Source organism: Pongo abelii, chromosome 3 (assembly GCF_028885655.2).
Source record: "Pongo abelii isolate AG06213 chromosome 3, NHGRI_mPonAbe1-v2.0_pri, whole genome shotgun sequence".
Classification (NCBI taxonomy): Eukaryota; Metazoa; Chordata; class Mammalia; order Primates; family Hominidae; genus Pongo; species Pongo abelii.
In genome coordinates this window covers 21,488,935-21,506,674 of record NC_071988.2, presented here as the reverse complement: position 1 = coordinate 21,506,674, position 17,740 = coordinate 21,488,935, and the positions used below count along the sequence as shown (strand labels likewise).

At 37.9% G+C, this 17,740-nt stretch overlaps 1 protein-coding gene across 2 annotated transcripts in view; it reads left to right on the top strand.

The window, feature by feature from the left end:
- ADGRA3 (adhesion G protein-coupled receptor A3) overlaps positions 1 to 17,740 on the top strand; it is a 127,945-nt gene that overhangs the window by 106,983 nt on the left and 3,222 nt on the right. For both annotated transcript variants that reach the window (XM_002814636.4, XM_063723340.1), the window contains 3 exons: positions 5,542 to 5,666; positions 6,791 to 6,914; positions 15,684 to 15,829. In XM_002814636.4, the coding sequence (XP_002814682.4) occupies positions 5,542 to 5,666; positions 6,791 to 6,914; positions 15,684 to 15,829 (395 nt within the window). The remainder of the gene's footprint in view (positions 1 to 5,541; positions 5,667 to 6,790; positions 6,915 to 15,683; positions 15,830 to 17,740) is intronic.

The following is a 17,740-nucleotide window of genomic DNA, read 5'->3' as shown; positions in this document are numbered from 1 at the left end:
ATCCCCTTTTCCTGACGTTCCTGCTCAGGTCTTGCCTATTTTTAATTTTTTTGGCTTTCGTTTTATTTATTATTTATAGAACTTCTTAATATGGGTTCTGAATATGAGCTCCCTGTTGGATTTATGTGTTGCATACATCTTCTCCCAGTTCATGCCTTTTTTTTCCTCAATATGTCTTTTTATGAAGAGAGTTTCTTAATTTTTCTGAAGTGTAATTTCTTAGTTGTTGTTGTTGTTTTAGTTAATGCTGTTTAAGAAATTTTTCTACCCCAAGATTATGAAGATCTTCTCTTTTGTTCTCTTCAAGAAGCTTTAATACGTTTTACCTTTTATATTTAGTTCCGTAATTTGACTGGAATTGATTTTTTGTTGATGATGTGAGGTAGGGAGAATAAAATCTTTAAATTTGTATTCTTTGTTCCTTAGTGGGTGGGGAAAAAGCAACATAGAAGTAAGTCATAGTCCTCTTTTTAAATTTTTGGTTTTTTACATTTCTGATTTCAGGTCTATTTAAAAATTTTAATGGTAAACTCTTATTATAATTCTTTATACCCTGACACACAGGATGCCCTGATATATTTTCTTTGGATTCCTTTCCATTACTCAGATCCTGGTGAATTTAGACGATTACTTATTTTAATTATTCTTATTGATACAGTGATAATTATGGAAAACTTCCACTGATTTTATATTCAGTAATTCTGAGGCCTGAAGTAACACTTGTAAATATATGAATCTCTGACAAGTAAACAGTTTTAAAAACTTTTTCCATTGATTTGAGTCCTTAGTAATGCTCATCTTTGTGATTTTTTAACACACATTTGATGTTTAATTTCTCTGTATTAGTTCAGCTAACTTCTCTGGAGAACTTTAGTTTTCATTTCCTGGCTTAGTTATTAAAGTTTGTACTGAGTAGAAGAGTAACTAAGATTACTATTTAGTGATGGACTGTGGTCACGTGGTTGCCGGAGGGCAGAGTCATTTTCTATTTTATTTATTACTGTGTTGCAAATGTGAGCAACAATTTTACTTTTTTTACTCAGAGGTGTCTCATACTACCATTTTTATATAGTGTGTTTAGTAATGTTTTTGTTATCATAAAGCCTATATTTATTTACTACCATAATTGAAAATAATTTGATTCAGGTTTCTGCTTTCTCTCTCTCATTGTAGAGCTTTAACTTGTTTACTATCCTGGTGTTCTAAAATTCTCAATTGCCATAAATATTTTTATGTTCTTTTTCTTTTTGAGGCGGAGTCTTGCTCTGTCGTCCAGGCTGGAGGGCAGTGGCTTGATCTCGGCTCACTGCAAGCTCCGCCTCCCAGGTTCACGCCATTCTTCTGCCTCAGCCTCCTACGTAGCTGGGACTACAGGTGCCCGCCACCACGCCTGGCTAATTTTTTGTATTTTTAGTAGAGACGGGGTTTCACTGTGTTAGCTAGGATGGTCTCAATCTCCTGACCTTGTGATCCGCCCGCCTCGGCCTCCCAAAGTGCTGGGATTACAGGCGTGAGCCACCGCGCCCGGCCTTATATTATTTTGTATTGCCCAATCTAGCCAGATTTTTTTAAAGGTGAGAAAGCTAATAATGGCTTTTAATTTTCCTGGTAGTTCTGTTTTACATGGTTAATATTACCTGCATAACAGCTTTGATTTGCCTCTTGGCCCCCAAAGTCTACAATATTTACTATCTGGCCCTTTATACTATACTTCTCCCTAGGTTCATGTTTTAGCAGGAGACCTCTTTGCATGTGGGCAGGTCAAAAATGCTTTTGTGGGATTAATAACAGAATAATAAGGAACTGAACTCAACATAAAAAAAATTTTTGATTTAAGAAATGGGCAAATGATCGGACTAGGTATTCTGAAAAGAAGACATACAAATGACCAACAGGTATGTGAAAAAATCTCACCGTCACTAGTCATCAGGAAAATGCAAATCAAAACCACAATAAGATACCTTACCACAGATAAGTGGTTTGTATCAAAAAGACAAAAAATAATAGAATGTGGAAAAGAGAATTCTCGTACATTGTTGGTGGGAATGTAAATTAGTACAATTATAGAAAGTAGTTTGTAAGTTTCTTAAAAAACTAAAAATAGAGCTACCGTATGATCCAGCAATTTCACTGCTGAGTATATATTCAAAAGAAAGGAAATCAGTGTATTGAAGAGATACCTGCGCTCACATTTACTGCAGCACTATTCACGATAGCCAAGATATACAATCAGCGTAAGTGTCCATCAGTCCATCGACAGAGGAATGGGTAAAGAAAATATGGTATATATACACCAAGGAGTACTATTCAGTCATAAAAAAAAGAATGAAATCTTGTCATTTGCAGCAACATGGATGAGCCTGGAAGTTATTTTGTTAAGTGAAATAAGCCAGGTACAGAATGACAAATAGTGCATGTTTTCACTCATATGTGGGAGCTGAAAAAGTTGATCTCATGGAGGTAGAAAGGAGAATGGAAAATACCAGAGGCTGGGAAGGGAAGGGTCTAGGAAGAGAGAGTGAAGTAAGGTTGGTTAATGAGTACAACCAAGTACAGATAGAAGGAATAAATTCTGGTGTTTGATAGCATGGCAGGGTGACTATAGTTATCAATAATCTATTGCATATTTATTGCATATTTCATATTTCCCAATTTGATTTGGTCATTACACTTATATATATGGATCAAAATATTACATGTATCCCATAAATATATACAATTATTATGTGTCAATAAAAACATGTTGACAAAAAAATGCCCGTGTGGAAGCAATGCCCTGTGTGACCAGTGACAGAGGTACTCATGCCTTTGTTCAGTCATTGTTGACCTCTGTTTCAACATCTAGTTTCTTTTTCATTCTGTGTCACATTTGTTTGACTTTTGAAAAGTAGCAATTTCTTTTTTTAATTTTATTTTTTATTTTTTTTTAGAAATAGGGTTTTGCTCTGTCGCCCAGGCTGGAGGGCAGTGGCACAATCTCAGCTCACTGCAGCCTCAAACTCCCTGGCTCAAGTGATCCTCCCACTTCAGCCTCCCAAGTAGCTGGGGTTACAGGCGCGCACCATCATGCCCCATTAATGTTTTCATTTTTATTTTTGGCAGAAATGGGATCTCACTATGTTGCTCAGGCTGGTTTCAAGCTCCTGGCCTCAAGCAATCCTCCTGCCTTGGGCCTCCCAAAACTCTGAAATTCTAGGAATGAGTCACTGTACCTGGCCAAAAATAACTGATTTCTTTTAAACTTGAATGCCATATAGAGTATATTTTGAGAAATAAATTGGCTTTTCGTCGAATGTTTTATTTGATGGTATCCAGCTCCCCCGTTGTTACTCTCTGCCAAGGGCTATGGAAGGCACTTTTACCGCCTTTCTTCTACCCCTTCTCCAAACCTCCTAAGATGATTAGAGGAGTCTCCATTTTATAGTGAGGTAACTGCCCCAAGTCTTATAGCTGGTAAGTGGCAACGTGTTATTGAACATTTCCTGCAGTAATCTAAAGCAGGCACTGCACAAAAGGAGTTGAGAAGCTAAACTAGATATTGAAAGTTTATCCTCAGTATTAGTTCTGTACTGGAATAGAAGCTTTTCATTGAAATTGGAGGAAAATGTGTCTGTTCTCACTAGCATCTAACTGGTTTTCATTATCCCAACATTTCTTTGAATTTCCCTACTAATATTCTGGACTTTTAACAGAGTGCAACTATTTTGAGGCCATGTATTACAGGCTAGTGTTATGGGCATCTCACAAAGGCAAATTGCTCAGAATTGGTCCCGACACGCTTTTCTCTGGTCTTTTACCTTTTGTGTACTTAATTTACAGACTGCAGGGCCTCCAAGGGTTGGAACTGTGTTCTGTCTTTCCCTGTATATCCATTACTTGGTACTGTGCCTGGCCGTGGCCAGCACTCAATATTTCTCAAGTAAATGGGTGAATTGTAAGTTAGAGGCTCATCATAGTGTAGTTGAGTAGTCTAGCTGGAATTCAGTTTCCTGTGTTCTCATCTCTGCTTCCCACTTACTGTGGTTTTTGTCATTAACTGTTCAGCATTTGATAAGGTGAGGGGTTTGTTAGGCATCCTGATAACCATCTTTTTAGATCTATAATTGTAGATTGTGAACTTATGATTCTTTCTTGGGAAAATTTGCCCCTTCCCTTCCTACTCTATTGAGGTCATCTTCTATTTCCTTGTCTGGTTGTCACTTATTCTCTTCCTTTTTTTTTTTTTTTTTTTAATGTAGCTTTTCTTGTTTCAGATATTTTATTAATAACAGCTTCCTAATTGGAGGTATATCCACTGTGGGCTCCTTCGCTTATTCAGTAGTCACTTTTTAGCTTTAAGAGTCAGTGCAGAAAGAGAATTTAGTGAAGGGATCTGGTAAACCTACTGCTTTGACTCTTACAACCCCGGTTATCTGGCGTGGTGGCCAGGGTGGAGGTGTCTTTCCAACTTGCTTTGGTTAAATGGGGCTAACCTCATACAGTTACGGTGCTGGACACAGACAATGCCTAGATTGTTCACAGTCAATGCCTGTAAGTGTTCTATAAGTGACGTGCTGTTATTGCTTATTTATTTTTTTTAATTATTTTTCTTTGAAGAAAGGGTCTCACTATGTGGCCCAGGCTGGAGTGCAGTGGTGCTATCTTGGCTAACTGCAGCCTTGACCTCCTGGACTCAAGTGATCCTCCCACCTCAGCCTACCGAGTAGCTGGAACTACAGGTGCACACCACCAGGCCTGGCTAATTTTTTAAAATATATCTTTTGTAGAGATGCGATCTCCCTGTGTTGCCTAGGGTGGTCTCAAACTCCTGAGCTCAAGCCTTCTGCCCACCTCAGCCTCCTAAAGTGCTGGGATTACAGGTGCGAGCCACTGTGCTCAGCCATTTATTGATTTTTGAGCTCTTACAGGGCTCTTCCTCTTTGCTGCCATAATTGTGCTTTACTTATCTTCATCAAACATTGTTATGATCTAATTGTACATGTGTCTCCCCTGTGATTTTCACCTCTTCAGGGACAGGAGCCATGTCTTACTGCTATGTCTTCAATGCCCTATGCAGTGTTTGGTCCGTTTGTATTTGAGGAACTTGAAGTTGAAGTTGACTACAGATAGTTAGAGAGGTGTCTTTGGGCTTTGTAGCCTCAGAGATACTGCTCTCATTGTGTCTGATCAGCTAGTGAATATGCAGAGTGATAACTGGGCTTAAAGGGCATTGAAAAGGATGAATTCTGGTTATGCTTTCTGAATTGCCTAAATGTAGGGGGCTGATTTCTCTTTTACCCTCATAGCAGAGTCAATATTTCAATTTATAAAAAAGATGGTCCAGTGTAAAATGAGGGTATGCCATAAGCAATTGACACCATAGAAGTTAGGAAAGCAAAGTAACATGTTAGGAAAATAGCGTGAAACATTAGTCTAAATAAAATAAAGAGACATAAGGGCCAGAGTTTTTGTTTATTGATGTGTTTTCATCACTCAAAAAAATCTCAGTAGTTAAATGTGGAGAGAAGTGCTGCTAGAATGAATCTTTCTTTTTGCCCTCAGGATTTGACAGGATCTGAACTATACACCCAGGCAGCCAGCCTCCTGCACCCTGTGGTTTATACTACCGCTATCATTCTCCTCTTATGTCTCTTAGCCGTCATTGTCAGTTACATATACCATCACAGGTAAGAAATACATCTCGACAAAATAGATCTGCGGACTTTAATTTGAAGGACTTTATTTCACATTTAATTAGGACAAAATTGAGTTTGTTATCATCCTGTATTTCCAAAGTAAGGATGATTACTTTAGAATATATACATGCCTTCTTCATTTCATGCCATTAGAGACATAAAAAATTAGTATTTGGGATGTTAAATTCAGTTTTTACAGCAACCAGTCAGTTTGCTGGGTTTGTATCTAGAAAAGAATATGGGAAATATGTACTGGAGACTGTGGGGCGGGTCACAGGTGCAATAGGAGGTAAAGTGAGGCAGAAGTTTCTTACCTGCAGAGGTACCTAAAGGGGTATCTCTAGGTATCAGACTGTATTATTGCTCTTATTTTATGACTTTTTGCCTATTATGATATTCTTTATTTTATAGATGACATTTTTAAGAAAATTTGTGGCATTTAAGCATGGGATACGTTTTTTGTTAATTGGAGGCAAAGCTATAGAAACTTTTATTTTGTGGTAGGAAATAATGAACTAAAAGGATTCGCTAAGCAGAAATTCACTTTACAAAACGTTCTGCTAGAATGTATTTTCCTGTTTAAGCTAGATGTATATGGCATTTCTTGACATTTAGTTAAGAAACAAAAGGAGATTTTGATATATATTTAAAAAAAAGAAAGACTTCAACATTTTATTATGGAAGTCCAGGAAGAAATGCATTGAGTGTTTAGACCTGCACCAGTGGGTCAAAAAAAGACCCATTGGCATGTTGCAGAAATCTCTAGGTGGCCAAGCAGATAATCCAGTCGTCTTAAGACATCCTAGTAACAAAAGCCCATGCATTTCTTATTGTGGAGAATTTCTTTAGCATTTAGTGGGTGCAGTGGTTCTATAAATGGCTTTTTAAGTGCATAAAGTTAAATGTTAAGAAACTAGATCGAGTTAAATGATGTCTCAGATCTGTGCGTGTGTGTATTTGTGTGTGTCTGGTAGTATATGTTTGTTAAATGTTTAAATATCAAATATTTAACTTTTGCCTTTGATGAAGTTGGAATTAACTTAAGATGAACATCATAGTTTTCTTCTTCTTATGTACTAGACTGAATATTAACATTTTCTCTCTTCTTTAAACAGTTTGATTAGAATCAGCCTCAAGAGCTGGCACATGCTTGTGAACTTGTGCTTTCATATTTTCCTAACCTGTGTGGTCTTTGTGGGAGGAATAACCCAGACCAGGAATGCCAGCGTCTGCCAAGCAGTAAGTCAGAGTGAAAAAATGAAATGGAAAAAATTACTGGTGTTAGAAAATAATTTCATTAACTATAAAAAGAAAAAATCATTCTTTAATACCTTTTCTTTAACTGATTAAAGTTAAATTTATTGTCTGTCACTTAAACAATCTGCCAGTTTACTTCCTGTTCTAAATTACCATTTTGCAACTGAGTATATAACTTAAACAGCTCATCCCTTTATCATTGGGAATTTAGTGTTACATCTTATGGCTATTATTACAATGCCTATTACTTATTTTTAAAATGTATGAAATTCTGACTTTGGCTGAAAGAGAAGTGACATTTTCTGATAGAATTTTAAAAATTATTTTATGTGTTGATGAAAACAAAAATTAGAAAAAGAGTTAATCATAAAGATATAAAAATGACACTAGGTTAGATAAATATGAAGAATTTAAAAATATCTTACTCTTAATTTCCAATAAATTATTACATATGTAGCCTTAGTGAACAGTTTTCTTGCAGCATAAATATAAAAATGGAAATTCTTCAATCTATGAATAGAAAATATGTAACATTTTATTTCTTTGTTTGTATATTGTTTTTCACATGCATGATAGCAAGAAGTAGAATGTAGTAATTGAAAGTTCAGGCTGCCTGGATTTGGATTTCAGTTTACCATTTATCGGCTGTGTTTCTATGGGCGATCTGTTTAACCTTTTTTTTTCTTTTGTTTGCTTTTAAAACTGTAATTAAAAAAATATATAACATGTGATCTCTGTAAACAAATTGTTCACTGTACAGTACAGTATTGTTCCCTGGAAGCACAACATTGTACAGCAGATACCTAGAACTTTTCATCTTGTATAATTGAAACTCGGTATGCATTGAACAATGACCCCTTTCTTCTTCTCCCCCAATCTTATGGCAGTCACCATTCTCTTCTTGGCTTCTATGAGTTAGGACTACTTCAGATACCTCATATAAGTGGAATCATGCAGTATTTGTCCTTCATTGACTTACTTATTTCATTTAGCATAATGTTTCAAGGTTCATCTATGTTGGTGAATATGATTTTCCTCTTTTTTATGGCTGAATAATATTCCATTGTATGTAGAGACCACATTTTCTTTATCTGTTTGTCGTTGATGGACATACAAGTTGTTTCTATCTCTTGGCTACTGTGAGTAATGCTTCAGGGAACACAAGAGTGCAGGTATCTTTTTGAGATTTTGATTTTAATGTGTAATCCTTCTGTGTCTCAGTTTTCTCACCTATAAATTGGGAATGATAATCGAGTTGTTGGATGATGTGATTATTTATATTAAAAAACTGAAGTAATTTACACAAATTATTAGAATTAATAGGAACGTTTAGCAAAGAGCGACTGCTAGTGTGCAGAAATACAACTATGAGAAAGCATAATGAGAAGGTAGCATTTACATAGTGTCAAAGACGATCAAGTATCTAGAAATAATGAAAAATGTTCAAGATTTACGGGTAAAATTAAAATATGTACTAGAGAAGACCTAAATAAATGGTAAGATATAATAGGTCAAAGGATAGGAAGACTTAATATTAGCCAGATGGCAATTCCTTTTAAGATTAATTTGTAGAATTTTTTATGAAACTCAATAAGATGATTTTTAAATTTATGTGAAAATAAATGACCAAAGAAAGACAAGACACTAATAAAAAAGAGGAGCAGAGCCGGAAGACTGTCTTCTAGTCATCAGGGTTTATGAGGCTATGGAAGTGAAACCAGTGTGGTATTAGCAGTAGGCAGAGATAAATTGGCCAATGGGATAGAATAGAGAGTCCAGAGGCAGACCCGTGGGAACTTTGACATACAACAGAGGGGATGTGCCTTGTCAGCTGGGGAAGAGAGACCACCATTCAGTAAACGGAGCTGGAGAAAATCCATTTGGAAAAAGATTAAACTGGGTCTATACCTCATGCCACATAAAAAAAAAAAAAAAAGTCAACTCTAGGTGGTTTAAATACTTACATATCCAAACCGAAATCTTAAAACCCTTTAAAAAAAAGTTGGAGACCTTAAGATAAGGAAGTCCAATAAGACAGTGAAAGGCATCCACTAGAAAAAAGTAATTTTGACTAAAAATAAGAACTTGTTTATCAAGAGCCCTTAAAGAAGCTGAAAAGATAAGTTACAAATTGGAGGAATCTGTTTACAATCCATACAACTAACAGCATTCGAGTAAAAAATATATCAGTAACTAATCAGTGAGAACATCACAACAAGTCAGAAGAAAAAGTAGGAGAATGGATGAGCATGTTGTAGAAGAGCGAACACACAGATTCAGCACATGTGTGCAGAAATGTTCAACAGCATGGGGGTCATGGAGATGCCAATGAAAATGATTAGTTACCATTTTATGCCTTTTCCGTCAGCAGAAGTTAAGCCTGATAATGCCAAGTCTTGATGAACATGTGGACTCACAGGATCCTTTTACATAGTTGGTGGGAATGTAAGTGGACGTCCCCTGAGAGGCATTGCCTTCTATAGTTACGTGTTCACGTACCCTGGAACCCAGCAGCCCCACTCCTGTACTCAGAGTAACCTTGCCTGTGTGCACATGAATATGAGCATGGATATGAATATTCATTGAAGCACTATATGCAATATCAAAAACCTGGAAGCAACCCAAATGCCCAACACAGAGAGAGTGAACAAACAAACCCTGTGGTATTATACAAGAGTCAGAACCAATGAATTATAGCAATGCAGAGCACAAATTAGTTTTAAGTGAAAAGTTGAAAAGTAAGTCCTATAAATTAACATTCACCATTTGTTTTTTTTTAATGAAGGTAGAAATCACTAAAATAGCCCACTTTAACAAAAAATAGGTGCAATAAAACTATAAAAGAGAAAGCAAGGGAGTGATGAACAGAGGATATAGGGTGATGATACAGAGGATATAATAGGGTGATAGTTACCTGTGATGAGGGAGTCATATGATTAGTTAACAGGTTATTGACAAGGTCCTACCTTGTGTCTTGCTGGTAGATTCTTATGTACTTATCATACTATTAACAATAACTAACTGAATAAAGGCAGGTTGTGCTGGGCCCACTCATTAGACTGTGTCATGATACTGTGGCTTATGATTAATCCAATATTGTATACCTGAGATCCAATTTAAAATGTGTATGTGTAACAGTTGTTGAGAGGATTAAATGACTCAAGCTTCTCAAGAGTACCAGGCATATACTGTTTAATAAATGTTACCTGTTACCACTATTATATTAGTATTGTTGATAAAATTATGTCTTATCTGTGTGATATATTTTTGTTTTAGGCTGTTACTACACATCTGTAAACAAACTGCCTACAAGAAGTCAGATGATGGGTCTCAGATCAGCTACATCCATGTGTAGAAGATAGCTCCTCTGTGTTCTCAGTCTTTCTCCCCTTCTTCATGTGGCTGACTCCCACTTATCTTGCAGGTCTTACTTTATCATTACTGTTTCAGAGATTCTGTTCCTGTATCCCCCAGTGTTATTTTGTGGACCTGTATTATTCTGTTTTCATGCTGCTAATAAAGACATACCCGAGACTGGGTAATTTATAAAGGAAAGAGGTTTAATTGATCCACAGTTCCACATGGCTGGGGAGGCCTCACAATCATGGTGGAAGGCAAAGGAAGAGCAAAATCATGTCTTTTGTGGCAGCAGGCAAGAGAGAGCATGTGCAGGGGAAATCCCCTTTATAAAACCATCAGATCTCATGAAAGTTATTCACTATCGCAAGAACAGCTCAGGAAAGACCCACCCTCATGATTCAGTTACCTCCCACTGGGTCCTTCCCACGACAGATGAGAATTATGGGAGCTACAATTCAAGATTTGGGTGGGGACACAACTAAACCGTATCAGGTCCTTACTAAAATTCCATGCTGCCTATGAAACTTTATGATTTACTATTTACTATCTCTGAACTCTAAGCTCTCCCTGGACTCCAAGCTCTACAAGCATAAGAATTATAGTAGTTGAACTTTGGGAGGCTGAGGCAGGTGGATTACGAGGTCAAGAGATCGAGACCATTCTGGCCAACATGGTGAAACCCCATCTCCGCTAAAAGTACAAACATTAGCTGGGCATAGTGGCGCTCGCCTGTAGTCCCAGCTACTCGGGAGGCTGAGGAAGGAGAATTGCTTGAACCTGGGAGGCGGAGGTTGCAGTGAGCTGAGATTGCACCACGGCACTCCTGCCTGGTGACAGAGAGAGACTCCATCTCAAAAAAAAAAAAAAAAAAAAAAAGAATTACAGTAGTTGATTCACTGGTGCTTATCCAGGGACCAGCACAAGGCCTGACCCATAGTAGGTGCTGAGCAAATGTTTACTGGGTGAATGAACAAAAAGAAGCCTCTGTCTGCGCATTAGAATGCATTCAAACCTGGAGCCATTTTGACTCTATTAGGACAGTACTCAGCACACATTGGCAATAAAGGTCTTCATTGTATCTAAAAGTATTCATTGATTTCTTGAAGCAGACACATAAATTTATTTCACTAAGGAAATGAATGGAGAGATGCCATTGTAAAGATGACTGCCTTTCATTATCCTGAGTGGAATTTTCTACCATTTCTAAATGGAAAAAGAGAGGAATTGCAATGGGTTTTTAGGGCTTCAAGAACAAATGCCGTTAAAGGTTTACAAAAGAAAAGGGAAAGGCAAGTCTAGATGTTTCACTGTCGTTCTCTTCTATGTTTATAAGGTGTTTCCCTTTGATGAAAGACATAGCATCATTCTTATATTTCTGACTCAGACATTCCTTGCTTCACTTTGTCACTGTAATACTCAATTCAGGTAATCACTGGCCGAGAGCAGAGTCGTAGAATGCAAAAAGGACTAACCTAGAATTCCAGATCCTAGTAGCTAGGTTCTAATTTTGTGTCTGCCAGAACAGCTTATGTGAATAGTCCCTTAACCTAGTAGGGCTTAATGTTTCTTCTATAAAATGGGTCAGGCTAGTTAAGTTAAATGATTGTTAAGGTTCTTCCCTCTCAAAACCTGAGCCCTCACGTGTACATGTTTTTATGTGCAGTTTGTCTTTATTATCTCCCTTTGTGAGCTTACATAGTTTATGAACAGTATAAATGGGTTGTAATGTAGTTTCTTCCCACACAGTGATTGGTTGAGGTTATTAAAGGTGCTACCAGCCAGGTACTTCTCACTTTGGTCCCTAAATTCATTTCAGGTAGGACCTTAGGTGCTTTCTACGGCCTTTAACTCTCTTTTGCTAAAGGTGCGGAAGGAGAAATAAGAAGTTGAGTGACGAAGTGCAAGGGCCATTGACTCAAGTGTGGAAGGGATCTGTGTTCTGGTTCATGATACACTGCCAAATAATTGGTCATTAATTTTTTGGTCCTTGGTTTTCTTAGCTATGCTGTAAAAGGATTCAGCTGGATCTTAGCTAAGATACCTTGTTGCTCCACCACTGCATGATTGAATTTATTAAATATAGTGCCAGCTGCCCTTGTTAGGTGGCCTTGAGAGCTGTTATGTAGAGGATTGCTGCAATGGCACAAGAGATGTATTTGGAAAAATCTAATCAGTGAATATTAAGACCATTCTACTTGTCAACTACTGTGCATGTTTTATGTCTCAACTTTCATATTAACCCTAGGAGGTAGTTTTTCTTTGTGTATTTTATAACTATATAAACTGAATCATAGACAACTGAAATAACTTTTCCTAAGTCACTAGGACCATTAGGTGGCAGAGGCATGATTCAAATGCTAGTCCGTTTGATTCCAAGTGCCTCTCAGCCCCCATCACTCTGCTTTAGTACTTAGTAGTGGGCAGCGTAGGAGAGTAGAACGGGCAAGGGCTTTGGAACCATCTAACTTCAGTTTGAATCACAGCCGTGCTACTGACCGTGTAATCTCTGGTGGATGACTTCTCTCAGTCTTAGCCTCTGTTTTCATATCTCAAGGTTAACACTGACCTAATGGTGATGATAAAAGGATAAAGTGAAATCACATGCAAGAATATGTTTTTGGATACATAGCAGGCATTTATTAATGGAAGCTGTTAACATTTTAATTGTTTACATATTCATCATCTATATGCTTCATCATAAAGTTTATTTTTTGGCACAGTTGTTATGCATGATGCACTGCTGTAGGCATATTGGTGGTTAAGTGAACTCTAGTATGTGAGAGTTTACAGTTAGATAACAAATACATAGAGTGGAACTTTTTAGGATAATTATTTTATACCCATTTTACAAGTTTGGAAATTAATGTCCCGAGGTAAGGTGGCTTTCTTGAGTAATAATCTACTTCATTTAACATTAGTTAATAATAGTAATTATTTACATGCCTTATGAATTAGATTACTTCTAGACAGTATACAGAATTGCCATGTACATCTCTGATTTATTTGGAAGAAAATGTGATAGCAAGGTTGTATTTCATGTAGACGAAGTGTCAGATGGAGAATACAATAGGAAGTACTACATTCCAAAAGATTAAAAAATCTTTCCTACTAGATTTTAATCACTCATTTTTTCTGAAATTTGTAGACTATTTAGTGATTTGCTTTCCTGTGTTAGCAGATGTCATCATACCCCTGAAATTCCACTATTGGTAATAATCATGCTTCAGTATCTTTAAGAGTAAACCTCCTCTGGAAATTTAGAAATGCCATGGAAAACACTTCAGTGCCTAGAGATGTGTTTTGTTCCCTGTAGAAAATTTTTTGTTTGACACCTCCTATGTGGGAGTTACTTTTAACCTATATTTTTACTTTTGTATTTTAGAGCCCTACCTCATTCTTTTGACCTTTGTGTTAGAGACACCTCCAGCAATAGTAGAGTTGACCATTTTGAGTTAGCATCTGATTTGTTTTGAATTTATTGGTTTCTATGCATCAAATTCATTTGTACTATTTTTACTTACAATATTTGGTATGACTTTAGATAGCTCAAAGGGTTATTTTATGCTTTCTGTTCCACTTCTGTCTATAAATTTTGCTTTCACAGCACAGTCAGCAAAACTAATGGGAACCATGCAGCCACTTTTCTCTTTAAGATCATTTTTGACGTTTGTAGTTGGGCCAAACGTGATCCCCCCTCCCAGCACCTCAGAGCCATCGCAAGGTTTATCTGGAGAGGGACCACCCTGGCTTTCTCCTGCAAAATAAGATTTGGGCTTTCAGGTCACCAAGTGATTGCTGCAGATTGGTTCTCATTAAAATAAACTCTGGACAGTGGTCCATGTTTTTATTATCGACCTTTGATTTTCTTGAGGTTGGAGAGGCATCCCTTTAGAATGACAGATTTTTTCTTGGAATTTCATTAATAGAATCTTAGCTGTAATAATTATATAAAAAAGCAGTGATTAAAAAAAAGAGCAAGTTACTGGTTAAGAAAGCTGGATTATGTCCTTGATACTCCAGTGACATATGACATTTACTTTTCTTAAACTAAAATTTCAGCCTCTCTCATTTCCTCACATCTTCATCTAGAATTTCATCCTCAACTAGAGTTGCTTCATATACAGGTCATGTGATAAATAGAAACTTAAGTGTATATCATTTGCATATATTGCGGTTATCCTATACTTACTGAGCACCTATTATATCCCTTGTATTGTGTCCATTCAATTCCTACGAAACCCCTAGAGGTGGCGATTGATAATTTTCCACTATTAAATTGAGGAAAGTTAATTTCAGAGAGGTCGCATTATTTCCTCAAAATCACATTCTTAATAAGTAATAATATAGTTATTTCTGCTAATTGCTTGTCACATACTGGGCGATTTGCTAAATGCTTAATGTGGACCATCTTACTTAACCTTACAGTACTTTTATATTATTCTCGGTTCCCAAGTGAGGAAGCCAGCACTTTAGGTCTTACGTGACTTTGCTCAGGTCACCCAGCAGGTAAGAGGTGAATACCAGTTTAAAAATCAAGGAAAATTTCATTTCTGAGTTCACCCTCTTAACCATCAATATATTATTATATTGCTTTGTGACTGCTACAATGTGTAGAAGCTCTGAATTATATCTCAGGTCTCTTACTCTGGAACTTTTTCTGTGTGTGCGGTGGCCTTCACCCTGTAGTTAACCTGTGCCCTCTATATATTCCTCCTTAAAAAGAGTGTTAGAAAATAGACTCTAGGCCGGGCGTGGTGGCTTATGCCTGTAATCCCAGCACTTTTGGAGGCTGAAGCAGATGGATCACCTGAGGTCAGGAGTTTGAGACCAGCCTGGCCAACATGGCAAAACCCTCTCTCTACTAAAAATACAAAAATTAGCCAGGCATGGTGGTGTGTACCTGTAATCCCAGCTACTCAGGAGGCTGAGGCAGGAGAATTGCTTGAACCCAGGAGGCAGAGGTTGCAGTGAGCTGAGATCACACTGCAGCACTCTAGCCTGGGTGACAGAGCAAGGCTCTGTCTCAAAAAAAAAAAAAAAAAAAAAAAGAAAAAATGAACTCTAATGTATAATGTCGCATCTATGAAAAACACACTTTTGGTTTAATGTCCAGGAGCCAGTTCTGTCCTGTATTAAAGGTCATCTTTGGTATAAATGGTAGTTTGTGGGCTTCCTAGAGCCAATTGTTGGTTTTGTGTTATTTGAGAAACGTGATTCCCTGTCACGTGTCTGTTAGAACGCGGTGTTGCCTTAGCAGGCAACAGAGTTGATTATTAGGATAGGCCTTCCTGCTGTTTTCAAATCAGACTTCTGAGTTACTTACCAATTTTGAGATAAGCCTTAGTAGGAACATTTTTTTTTCTTTTATTTATTCTTTGATCTTCCTTGTAGGTTGGGATAATTCTTCACTATTCCACCCTTGCCACAGTCCTATGGGTAGGAGTGACGGCTCGAAATATCTACAAACAAGTCACTAAAAAAGCTAAAAGATGCCAGGATCCTGATGAACCACCACCTCCACCAAGACCAATGCTCAGGTATCTCATATCTTTGTTGTATTATCTTAAAGGTTAATTGTTTTGTTTGCTTTCATTGAAGCATAATCATAAATTATAACAAAATTGCTGAGTGAATTTTGGGAAGTAAAAGGACGGACTTGTACGCAGGACTGCCTGGTTTTGAAAATGGCTTAGGCATCCTTCCCGCTGCGAGTCCTCAGACAACTTCCGTACCCTCTCTGAGCCTTCCAAGATCATCTCAAAAGTGGGGCTGATTCTCCCATCCTCTAGTTGTGAGGAATAAATGAGTAAATGGGCAAATCACTTAAGAGGGGATTGACCATATAATCGGCTCTATGAAACTGTCAGCTGTTTTTATTTCCTTGAGGTCTTATGTCATACTCAAGTATGTATCAGTTTAATTATTCTGTGCAAAGGACAAAAAGACTTGTATGTCTTTCCTATCCATTATAATATGAAAAATGGTAAATGGATTATCATGCTGGATGAATAAAATCTATCAGTGATGACCAAGCTTGTTGAATGCCTGATATGTCACTGGCTCTGGGCCAGGGATTTAGAGAAGACTTCCTTGCCCTTTGGGACTTTATAGTCTGCAGGAGGAGACAGGCATGAGCACTGACTGCGCTGTGTGAGAAGCATAGTGGAGATGGGTTCTTTGAAAATGTAAAGAAAGAAGCCATTAATTTTGGGGGTGGGGAGTTGTTAGGAAATGCTGGACCACTGGCATGAGCTTTACTGTGATCAGGACAAAGTGTAAAAGTGAAGAGTGAGCTGAGGAAACCTTGAGGAATGGTTTGGCTGGAGCTTCAGATGTTTGGTGTCAAGTAGCAGGAATTCAGGATGAAAGCTGGCTTTGAGGCCTTTGTGGGTCCTATTTAAAATGTGGGCAACCACTGAAGATTTTTAACTAAGGGAGTGGCCTGACATGGTGTCATTTTAGAAGGATAGCTATGGCTCTATTATGGAGTATAAATCAGAATTCCCAAGAATAAGGAATTCTGCTGAGGTTATTGAACAGTGTCAGGGAGAACAGAGAGGAGGACATAAGTTTGAGAGGCTTGAGGCAGTTCCTCTAGGATTGATGTCCAGCTGGATTTAAGAGTTGTGTGAGGGAGAGAAATTTGAAGATGGCTGCAAGTTGTCTATTCTAGCTAGCTAGCGTGCCTTGACAGAGGGTGTTTCCATCCACTGAGAAATAAGATAGGAAAAGCAGAAACGGCAGGTGGGCGGGGTAGACATGGAGAGGGGAAACGGGGTGGCAGGCTCATCAGTACTTTCTTGTGGAATGTTTACATTTTTTAGAAGTCCAGGGCTCAGCAGAGAGGACAAGCTAGAGATTGTCTAGGAGGAGCAGGAGACATTTCCTTATGTGGTCATTGAAGCCATGATAATGAATAGGATCTCCCAGGGAGAAGTTAGTTAAGAAAAGAATGATACTTGGACCTTATTAATGTTTAATAGATGGGGCATGGAAAAAGTCACTGGATTTTTGGCTGCAGAAAGAGAACACCCGAGAACATGGAAGATTTGCGGGAGAGTGGTTCTGTGTTTGACAAGGAGCAGCAGGGGTGCTCTGTGGCCCCAGAGTTATGTTGTAGGATGAGATTTGACACCTCCCTCACTTCTATTAAGAGAAATGAGAGATGATGGTGTTTGGCTCAGAAACGTGGGAATCTTAACCTTAAGCAGCTGTTCATTCCTATAAGGTTCTGAGAAGAGAGATAAAGAGTTAAGGAAAAGGCAGCTGGTGCTTCAAACACCCTGCAGTCCCCAAATGACACACAAGTATCCTCTTTGCATTAGACAGCTCAAGCTCTGCCCTCTAGCCCTGCTTCCCCCATATCCTTGAGCTTAAGGAAGCCTGAGCAACACTGCTGCCTGCCTGGAGGGTGGGACATGAGATTTGCCCATGAGACTCTTCTGACC